This window comes from Cebus imitator, unplaced genomic scaffold (genome assembly GCF_001604975.1).
Source record: "Cebus imitator isolate Cc_AM_T3 unplaced genomic scaffold, Cebus_imitator-1.0 Scaffold79, whole genome shotgun sequence".
In the NCBI taxonomy this organism is placed as follows: Eukaryota; Metazoa; Chordata; class Mammalia; order Primates; family Cebidae; genus Cebus; species Cebus imitator.
This window is the reverse complement of record NW_016107394.1, coordinates 8,197,477-8,209,066: the sequence shown is the minus strand read 5'-3', so window position 1 is coordinate 8,209,066 and position 11,590 is coordinate 8,197,477. Positions and strand designations below refer to the sequence as shown.

General features: G+C 37.7%; 1 protein-coding gene across 1 annotated transcript in view; it reads right to left on the bottom strand.

Moving 5' to 3' along the window:
* Nucleotides 1–3,667: 3,667 nt before the first annotated feature.
* ANGPTL5 (angiopoietin like 5) overlaps nucleotides 3,668–11,590 on the bottom strand; it is a 24,142-nt gene continuing 16,219 nt past the window's right edge. The window contains exons 8-9 of the mRNA XM_017532835.2: nucleotides 8,234–8,419; nucleotides 3,668–4,584 (exon numbers count right to left, since the gene is read on the bottom strand). Of these exons, the coding sequence (XP_017388324.1) occupies nucleotides 4,265–4,584; nucleotides 8,234–8,419 (506 nt within the window). The 3' untranslated portion in view covers nucleotides 3,668–4,264. The remainder of the gene's footprint in view (nucleotides 4,585–8,233; nucleotides 8,420–11,590) is intronic.

The window sequence follows — 11,590 nt, the reverse complement described above, 5'->3', positions numbered from 1 at the left end:
TCTGCCAACAAATGAGCAGGGAAGAGGACCCTGAACCCAGATGAGAACTCAACCTGAATGACACCTTGATTTAGCCTCATCACGCTCTCAGCAGAGAACATACACAACCTTTGCTAGACTTCAGAGCTTCAAAACTGTAAGCTAATATCTGAGAGTCCTTTTAAGCCAATAAATTTGTGGTAATCTGTCACACGGCAATAAAAAACTAATGTTTATAGTATACTTTCACAACCACTATAACACCATCAATTCCTATTCCATCATATTATTTGTTCTTGTTAATCACACTTACAAGACTTTAAATTTTCTCAAAATTAAAAAAAAATCGTATTGATCCTTCATGCTAAGTGTATGGATTACATCGGAGACAGATCCAAGCAGCCCTGGAGGCTCATTGTCCCTCTTGTTTTGGGAGCTTACCAAAGAGCATTCTCCAGGGATCTGTGGTGGTTAGACAGAAAGAGCAGCCTTGTATCAGCCACTGCACTTCAGTGAGCTCCTCTTTCAAACCAAGCCACCCCCCAACCACAAAACCCATACTGCTACAAAACTGACCATCTAGAGCACACTGCTCATTAATATTAGTGGGCTCTGTCAATGACAGACTGGATAGAGCAAATGTGGTACATATACTCCATGGAATACTATGCAGCCATAAAAAAGAAGAAGATCATGTCCTTTGCAGGGATAAGGATAGAGCTAGAGGTCATTATCTTTAGCAAACTAATGCAGGAACAGTAAACCAAATACTGCATGTTCTCACTTATAAATGGGAGCTAAATGATGACAACACGCCGACACATAGAGGGGAACAACACATGCTGAGGCCTATCGGAGGGTGAAAGGTGGGAGGAGGGAGAGAAGCAGGAAAAATAACTACTGGATATCAGGCTTAATACCTAAGTGATTACATAATCTGTACAACCAACCCCCATGACAAACATTTACCTATGTAACAAACCTGTACCTCCTGTACATGTACCCCTTGAACTTAAAATTTAAGTTAAAAAAAATTGGTGGGCTCTCCTACCTGCAAGTCGGTTATTCCACACAGTTATTCCAGTTACACAGACACACCCACAAAAAAAGAAACCTGTTTCCTATCTAACTAGGATGTTGCTGGGGTGCATCAGCAGATCGTTAAGTAATACCCAAATCATCCTTACGCATTCATTGTTCCTGCATCTTCGAACCTCCCTTGGTTCTCACACACAACTCAACATCACACATCCAGAGTGCTTTGCATCAAGTCTTCTATTTAAAGACTATGATGTATGTTGCTACTTAAAGTTGTTATGTTTTTTTCTGTCTGTTTCAGAAATATTTTTAAATAGATCATTACTTGCCTTTAGTCTACCTCTGAGTACTATAGCTCTCAAAGCTATTATGAGTAAGTTAACTTTTTTTGTTTATAATTAATCTATGCTGGCATAGAGAAAAGCTATTGAATCTGTATATTTCTGGGATCTTTTTCGCGACTGGACACAGTGTATTTACTAATGATTAAAGTGTAAGTGGATGAAAGAGTAAAGCATTCATATTTTAAAACAGGACCAGTTAGCCAGAGAAGTCTTCCGAATCTGAAAGAATGACTCTATAATGATGTCATTCAGACTATGAGCATGTGATTGATGCCTACTATGCCTGCTTCTGAGGTACATGTGCATACTATTGGGGAAGGAAGTAGGGAAGGAAGGAGGAAGGGAGGGAGGGAGGGAGGGAGGGAAGAAAAAGAAAGAAAGAAAAAGAAAGAGAGAGAGAAAGAATGAAAGAAAGAAAGAAAGAAAGAAAGAAAGAAAGAGAGAGAGAAAGAAAGAATCAGAAAGAAGGGAGAAAGGGAGGGGAGAGAGAAAGAGAAAGAAAGAGGAAGGAAGGAGGAAAGAAGGAAAGAAAAGAAAGAAAGAAAAAGAAAGGCAAACAGTGTCCCTTATCCCTTAATATCTCCTAAGAGTCAGGTCTAGGTATCCGAGGCTCAGGATTATGACCTGAAATATATCTTAAGAGGGTTTGAGACCTCTTAATAATTTTATAGCTTCTATAAGGCATCCTGGAAGTAATGTTGTCCATGGTTAGTCAATCACAAGTCAAATATGTCTTCCCACGCTAAAGCCCCCCAAAATTAAAATTTCTCACTGCTCTCTTAGTCTATCTTTCCCTTTAATATCCCATTGATTCCCATTCTGCTTTCATCCTCAATTTTTTCCAACATCTCCATAGCCTTTATGATGAGATGATAATGTGAAGCCCCTATCTCTTGTGGTACCATAAGGGAGATTGCCCCACTCCCAGCTCAGCAAAGATTCAAGGCCCAGATTTGAAACAACAGATTGGCTTGCTAAGTGACAGAATTGCCTTAATTTGTAGGGGAATTTGCTCTGTGGTGCTATCATCACAGGTATAAAAGTCAGTACTAGGGCTGGGCACAGCGGCTCATGCCCGTAATCCCAGCACTTTGGTAGGCTGAGGCAGGCGGATCATGAGGTCAGGAGACGGAGACCATACGGGCTAACACGGTGAAACCCCATCTCTACTAAAAATATAAAAAATTAGCCAGGCATGGTGGCATGCACCTGTAATCCCAGCTACTCTGGAGGCTGAGGCAGGAGAATCACTTGAACCTGGGGAGGGAGAGGTTGCAATGAGCTGAGATCGCACCACTACACCCCAGCCTGGGCAACAGAGCAAGACTGTCAATTAAAAAAAAAAGTCAATACTGTGCTCCTCCAACCTGGCAGGCATCTTATTCCACTGCCAAAACACAGAACTTCAGCTGTGCCCGTGTGATGAGCATTGGAGACCACGAGAATCCATGTGCACTCTCCTGAAATCTTATCTCATGTAATCCTGTTCATGATTTATTCACTGCTTTGAGAGGATATCAAAGTGAAATCACCTTAAATAATGACCTTATTGTCATTTTAGCCCATCCCTGAACCCAAATCAGAGTCTGTGTTCTATTCTGGGCTTAGCTGTGTCACCCTGACATCTATATCCTCAAACCTACTTTTAATTCAATCCTCTTCCCACCTAATTTTTCAGCCACTTTTCCCCTCCTTTGAGTATAATATAACCCTAACTCTGGACAAAGTACTTTCTATTCAAAACTAATTCTTTTTTTTTTTTTTGAGATGGAGTTTGAGGCTAGAGTGCAATGGTGCAATCTCGGCTCACCAGAGCCTCTGCCTCCTGGGTTCAAGCAATTCTCCTGCCTCACCCTCCCAAGTAGCTGGGCTTGCAGGCATGTACCACCACATCCAGCTAATTTTGTATTTTTAGTAGAGACAGGGTTTCTCCATGTTGGTTGGGCTGATCTCAAACTCCTGACCTCAGGTGATCCACCTGCCTTGGCCTCCCCAAAGTGCTAGGATTACAGGCATGAACCACCACGCCCCACCTTCAAAACTAATTCTTAATCGTTTCCATTGTCTCTCTTATCAGTAACTGACACTTGGCCTTGTATGTTCCCTGCTGTTCCCTATGGAATTCTTACCATCCAATTCCCACCGCCTTAGTATACAAAGTAGAGGACCAGCTTGCTCCTAGAGTATATCTAGAACTGATTCATCACTCTTTTACCCACCATCCTTCACTTAAACTTCATACCATTCCTACTAGTTTAAAAAGAGTTCAGATATAGACATATTTTAGAATGCAACTGATCAGGATATAAAAGTATAGTATATTTATTACAAACAAGAACCATGATTAGATATGAAAACAAGAAAAACTATTTGGGCAGCAAATTCTTACTACTTTTAAAATGGTATGGCATCACCTAGAAATAGCAAGGTTTTAAAACCACCTGTAGTTTACATATTAATCTGCATTAAAGTTATTTGTTGTAATTGTCTTCAGTAGAAATTATCTGTAGATTATATAATTATATAAAGCAAATATAAAGTAAGTGAAATACTCTCCTCAATTTTCCTAACAACTTATTATGGTTTAAAAATGCTTCAAAGAAAAGGCAAAATCCTTTAGAAGCACTATAAATTTTAGGAAGACAAGTTGCAATTCACTTGAAACAAATTTCATTATATATTGTTAATATACTTAGAAGTAAAAACATGCAATGAGTCATGTTTTCTTTTATAGAATACTACAAAATTGAAATTTTCTAATTAAACCAATAACATCTAAATGCCATCTACAGTTAAATTTTGCCTAATATGTTTGAAACACTAAGTCAAAAGATAAACTTTCAAAAATCTTTAATATACTATCACAAATTATCATAGAACTTGCATTACCATGTTAAATGAGATTATTTAAAATATGGATTATACATTCTTCTAACTTTCATTGAAACAGATTTAATCTTGACAGGTGAGTTGTTTTTGGTCCATGTGCCCCATTGAATTCCAGTTGCAAGCAATTTTCCAGGGAAGTGATGAATGCCATTTAGATTTGCTAGACCGCATTGGTTAAACCACCAGCCGGTCTTGTTATTGAGGTGACTGCAGCTCTTCACAGACTGACCATTGACCAGGCATGCAGGGAGACACCCATCATTATCAACATCTGACGTGCTAAAAGGCATTGCGTTTTGATTATCTTCTTTTTTGAGGCCCCGGAATGCATCACCTCGGAAAAAAAAAATTTAATGATTAAATTTAAAGGAAATTTCTATTATTTTAATTAACCATTACCAGCATATTAGGCAAGAGCATCACATTTGGAAATAAGGTTTAAATTATTTCTCTACTGTTTATCATGTTAAAATCCTCCTACTCAAAGATTCAACATGCCAAAATCTGGTGATGAGTTCCGTAACATGACAGGCATCTTTAAAAGAATATTTGATATAAAAGTCACAACCCAAAATGGCAGTTTTACTGTGTAGATATAACCAGATAATTTAGACCAAAATTTAGAGTGTATAGACCTGTCATGTACTCTCTAACTGGGCAGACCAATATGATAATTGATAATTTAGGAAAAGAAAATAATTTACACAGGGTAGGTTTTCATACCACTACCAATTACGCCTTTTAGCTAGAGAAACTTCTACCTTTAAGAAATTTAGATTTACAGCTGGGCACGGTGGCTCACGCCTGTAATCCCATGACTTCGGGAGGTTGAGGCAAGCGGATCATGAGGTCAGGAGTTCAAGATCAGCCTGGCCAATATGGTGAAACCCCATCTCTACTAAAAATACAAAAACCAGCCAGGCGCGGCTAGTTTTTGCATTTTTAGTAGAGAGGGGTGGCATGCACCTGTACTCCCAGCTACTCAGGAGGCTGAGGCAGGAGAATTGCTTAAACCCAGGAGGCAGAGGATGCTGTGATTCGAGATCACACTACTGCACTCTAGCCTGGGTGACAGAGTAAGACTTCATCTCAAAAAAAAAAAAAAAAAAAAAAAAAAGAAAAGGAAAAGAAAAGAAATTTAGATTTACAATTACAGAAGTTGGTTTGTTTTTTTTTAAGGGACGATCAACCTTATGTAGAAAGAATACCAATGCCCTCAAGAAAAATTCAGGTATATTTTTGAGGTATACCTTTTCTTCATGGCTCTTCACATGATTTATGTACCAACTGGATAGTAGTTAAGACAATACCATATTTAAAGAGCTTCTATTGAACATTGTTTTATTTTATTTTGTTTTGTTTTGTTTTTGAGACAGAGTTTCGCTCTGGTCCCCCAGGCTGGAGTGCAATTGCAAGATCTCGGCTCACTGTAACTTTCAACTTCTGGGTTCAAGCAATTCTCCTGCGACAGCCTCCCAGGTAGCTGGGATTACAGGCATGCACCACCACACCCAGCTAGTTTTTGTATTTTTGGTAGAAGCAGGTTTCACTCTGTTGGCCGGGCTGGTCTTGAACTCCTGACTTCAAGTGATCCGCCCAATTCAGCCTCCCAAAGTGCTAGGATTACAGACCTGAACATTGTGTGTAAGGTATCCCTCATATTTACAGTATCCCCACAATGATGAAGCATCTTGGCCAAGATGACTCAGTTAGCTCAGTGGCAGGAGCGAGAGTGACATTTTGTTTCATAAAGCTCCATAAAGGTAAAGATTCTAAGTAAACCCATAATACCTACATTTCACCTATATGTAAACTTTGGCTAATGTTTGAAACACTAACTAAAAGAGAAGCCATATAAAATCTGTGGAGAAACCAAGGTCTGTGTTTCTTTCATTATTTCCAAATGTTGGGCATCTCTTGAGATAAATCTTTTGAAGAGTCTGAAGAACTTCATTAGCAGTGGTGGCCTATCCCCAACTCTGCTGATCATTAAAGTCTCTGACTGTGTACTTCACTGGAAACAAAGCACATGCATTTTAGGTATTTCAGAGAATATATAATCTCCAATACCCACACAGTGTAATACCTTTCCAAAGTCCCAGTGAGAGAGGCAATATTCATGGAGCCTTGCCTGAACAATGTGATCATTCCATGGATATTCTCCCTAGATAAAGTCCGACCGGAAATAAAATCTATTGAGGATCCTGGACCATACAACACGTAAGCTCCTCAACAGATCTTGTTTAGCTCATTGAAAAAATATATGCATAGGTATATTTCCTTAAAAATAGCCTATCAAAAATACACTCATCATGTTTTCTGTGAGAGTGCGGTTGGAGAACATGACACTTTTGTTTTCTCTAACAATCCAGAGAAATTTATCTCAAGTCTTATCATCAGGAATAGCTGTGACTCTCATGGAACAAGTATGTTACTCAAATATTCAAATTTATATTTCTATCTTTTCTTCAAGCTCAAAGCCAAATTTGTGACCTGCCTCTAAACACACACGTGATTACATTAAACCCATTGTTTTTTATCTGTATTTCTATTGTTACATTCTGCTCACACCTTTTTCTTCATTCTTTTGATCGTACTATGTGATCAACAGTTGAAGTTACTTAACAACTTTGCTGGGAAAATGTAGAGTACAGTATGGCAAAGTTTGAGAGTTCTGTAAGGAAAAAACTTGTGTCATTATCAAGTTTATCCTTTAATTAGATCCTAGTCATCTTTCAGAGAAACCTCACATAAACTCTTCCTAATATAGTATATTCCATCTTTAGATAGTTCTTCACACTTTTAGAGAGGAAGAATTGAAAATCCTATATTGTAACTCTTTAAACTTTTCCCTATAAATCACGATTTGAGTTTCAGGCTTTCACCTAGTCTAAACCCCTCAGGTATCATAGATTCCAACCATATCAGACAACTTTCTGTGCCCTATAATTTTCCTCCCTCTATGCCTTAACTCAAGCTGCTCTTGTTTATCAACCTTCATTTGCCAAAAACCTATCCATTCTCCCAAGACTAGATCAGTGCTTCTCAACTGCAAGTATGCCAACATATCCATCTGGCTTAAAATAACTGAATCAGATTCTGCAGAAATATGTACTTTTAAAAAGCTTCCCAGGTTGAATCTGATATTAACCGCTTGTTGAAAATTGCTCTTCCATGAATATTTTTTGGGTGAAATCAACTGGAATCATTCTCACCCTCTTTCTGATCCCAAAAGTTCCATCATTATTCTGTATTTCCAGTGTTATTTATGTTCTCCTTTATATTGGGATCAGTTAAAGAGCTGCAAACATGTATCATTTCTTTTTTGATTTCTAACACTAAATATACATAATGCACAAGTACCATAAACAGCAACAAGGGAGTTGAATTTAGTACTTTTTAACTCAAATGCCTTTACATTTTCAGTATTAAAATGCAAGTTTAACATCAAGTGTTTTGAAGTTCTAACAAATTAAATTTATTTGGAAACGAGTAGATGCATCGAAGTATCATGAAGAGAACACTAAACTAGTTGTTCTGTCAGCCTAGATTCTTGCCCTGGCTCAGGTGAGATGATCTGGGAATCTTGGGCTAGTCACTTTAACACTCGAGATTTTTCACCTGTAAAGTGAGAAGACTACAGATCATCTCTAACATTCTGTCACGTCTAAATGTCAGCCTCTCTGAACATGAAAATGAAAATGCCTTCACAGCCTACTCCGCAGGCTCTCTATCCAAAGAATCAACTGAGATTACATATGGCAAATTGTTTCAGAGACTATAAAGTGCTTCAGAAGCATGAGGTGGTACAATGATCACAGCAAAGTTTCAAAACTCAACACTTGGCCAGCTTTCTTATTCATAATCTATTCTGTTATCAGTTATGTGTTATGTATAAAAGCAACTGCATTTTGTATCTTTGCTTAATAATGAGACAGTTATAATTTAGATCTGGATAATTTTATGAATAAAAAAAAACTTACCAGCATTTCCTGAATACCGTCCTAAATGCATTTTAAAAAATCTTGTTTCATCCTCTAACCAAAAATTATCATACGATGCATAAGCAAGTGTGTCATCTTCAGATTCCAAAGACACATACAGCATAAAACTGGTATTTTTCTGGTTTACTATATAAAAAATCTTTTTTAGTCCTAGCCAAAATTCTCCTGTTAAAAAAAATGCTTAGTTTTAATATATTTTAATACAAATTAGAATAATGCTTTATTATTGAATGTTTGGTCTTGTTTAACATTTCAAAAACTCTGAGATGGCTCACGTAAATAATTAAAGGCAGTCGATGGCCTCACTGAAATTATCAGTGTTTGCCTACTTGATAAAAGAAACAAACTTCCTACTTCTACTTCACCAGACTGGAGAATATTAGACCCCTTTTCATTTTCGTCTCCCCAAATTTTACTTAATTTGGGGAGAGGAGATAATAATGATCTCCCTAAATTTCATTTCCCAAAATTAAATTGGTCTTCATTTAAAGATTAAAGTAGAAAGTCAACTTTCACCTTAAGGCATGTGAACACAAAACCAGCTGAAATATTGTGGCAGATAACAAAATGTTACTCACCAGTAAATGTAAAAGGTTTGACTTCCAAATCAGTGGCTCCTAAAGAAACATTTCCTAAAATGCTCAGTTGAAATTATTTTTTTCTGTCTTGGAATACTTTCCTAACAAACACTTCTTTGTTACAATACAGCTGGTCAATTTCCTATGCCTGGAACATTATGTAACAAGATTGCAATATCCCCAGGTTTAGGATCAATATTTCCATGATATACAAAGCTCCCCAGCTTAGACTGCATGCTACTTGCTAACATATTCTAGCCAATGGCTTTCTACCTTTCCCTACCCATGTGACATAACCCAAATGAGATATATGCCTCTATTTGAATTATAAAATTATTAAAGAAAGTAAGGGTCCAGTCAAGGTAAACTTCAGGGTTGGAGGATAATGTGACAGCATTCAAACTCTTAAAATTATAGCTAAGATATTAAGTCCTTCTTCAGAGCTGACAGGGGCAGACATTTTAGTAACACACTCACTTAGAATTAAAAAGTACGGAGAGAAAGTGGACCCAGTAAGAGTGGTCCGTAGGGATCCATTGAGTCTCACACAGTATATAACACTTCAGTTCCCAGTACCCCACCCTCAAATTTAAGACTTAAAAATACATTTTCTGTAATTCCGTGTTTGTTTGTTTATTTTTTTGTTTTTGTTTTTGTTTTTGTTTTGGTTTTGGTTGTTGTTTATTTTTTGAGAAGTCTCTCTCTCTCAGCCACGTTGGAGTGCAGTGGCTCGATCTCGGTTCACTGCAACCTCTGCCTCCCCACCCCCTTTCAAGCAATTCTCATGCCTCAGCCTCCAGAGTAGCTGGGATCACAGAGGCATGCACTAACACTCCCAGCTAATTTTTGTATTTTTTAAAATTATACTTAAGTTCTAGGATACATGTGCAGAATATGCAGTTTTGTTACATAGGTATGCATGTGCGATGGTGGGTTGCTGCACCCATCAACCCATCATTACATTAGGTATTTCTTCTAATGCTGTCCCTCCCCTTGCCCCCACCCCCACAACAGGCCCCAGTGTGTGATGTTCCCCTCCCTGAGCCCATATGTACTCATTGTTCAACTCCCACTATGAGTGAGAACATGCAGTGTTTAGTTTTTTGTTCCTGTGTTAGTTAACCGAGAATGATGGTTTCCAGTATCATCCATGTCCCTGCAAAGGACATAAACTTATTCTTTTTTATGGCTGCATAGTATTCCAAGGCGTATATGTGCCACATTTTCTTTATCCAGTCTATCATTGATGGATATTGGAGTTGGTTCCAAGTCTTTGCTATTGTGAATAGTGCTGCAATAAACATACATGTGCATGTGTCTTTTTAGTAGAATGACTTATAATCCTTTGGGTATATACCCAGTAATGGGATTGCTGCATCAAATGGTATTTCTAGTTCTGGATCCTTGAGGAATTGCCGCACTGTCTTCCACAATGGTTGAACTGATTTACACTCCCACCAACAGTGTAAAATCATTCTTATTTCTCTACCTCCTCTCCAGCATCTGTTGTTTTCTGACTTTTTCATGATTGCCATTCTAACCAGCATAAGATATTATCTCATTGTGGTTTTGATTTGCATTTTTCTAATGACCAGTGTTGATGAGCTTTTTTTCATACGTGAGTTGACCACATAAATGTCTTCTTTGGAAAAGTGTCTGTTCATATCCTTCACCCGCTTTTTGAAGAGGTTGTTTGGTTTTTTTCCTGTAAATTTAAGTTCCTTGTAGATTCTGGATATTCTCAGATGGATAGATTGCAAAAATTTTCTCCCATTCTGTAGGTTGCCTGTTCACTCTAATGATAGTTTCTTTTGCTGTGCAGAAGCTCTTTAGTTAAATTAGATCCCATTTGTCAATTTTGGCTTTTGTTATCATTGCATTTGGTGTTTTAGTCATGAAGTCTTTGCTCACACCTATGTCCTGAATGCTATTGCCTAGGTTTTATTCTAGGGTTTTTATGGTTTTAGGTCTTAGGTTTACTTCTTTAATTCATCTGGATTTAATTTTGTATAAGGTATAAAAAGGGGTCCAGTTTCAGTTTTCTGCATATGGCTAGCGAGTTTTCCCAATATCACTTATTAAATAGGAAATCCTTTCCTCATTATTTGTTTTTGTCAGGTTTGTCAAAGACCAGATGGTTGTAGATGTGTAGCATTGTTTCTGAGGCCTCTGTTCTGTTCTGTTGGTCTATATATCCATTTTGGTACCAGTACCAAGCTGTTTTGGTTACTGTAGCCTTGTACTGTAGTTTGAAGTCAGGTACATGATGCCTCCAGCTTTGTTCTTTTTGCTTAGGATTGTCTTGGCTATATAGGCTCTTTTTTAGTTCCATACAAAATTTTAAGTACTTTTGTCTAAGTCTGTGAAGAAAGTCCATGGTAGCTTGATGGGAATAACAGTGAATCTATAAATTTTGGGCAGCATGGCCATTTTCACAATACTGATTCTTCCTAACCATGAACATGGAAGGTTCTTCTATTTGCTTGTGTCCTCTTTTATTTCCTTGAGCAGTGGTTTGCGGTTCTCCTTGAGGAGGTCCTTCACATCCCTTGTAAGTTGTATTTTTAGGTGCTTAATTCTCTCTGCAGCTATTGTGAATGGGAGTTCACTCATGATTTGGCTATTATTGGTGTACAGTGATTTTTGCACATTGATTTTGTACCCTGAGACTTTGTACAAGTTGCTAATCAGCTTAAGGAGTTTTTGGGCTGAGACGATGGGATTTTCTAAATATACAATCATGTCATCTGCAAACAGA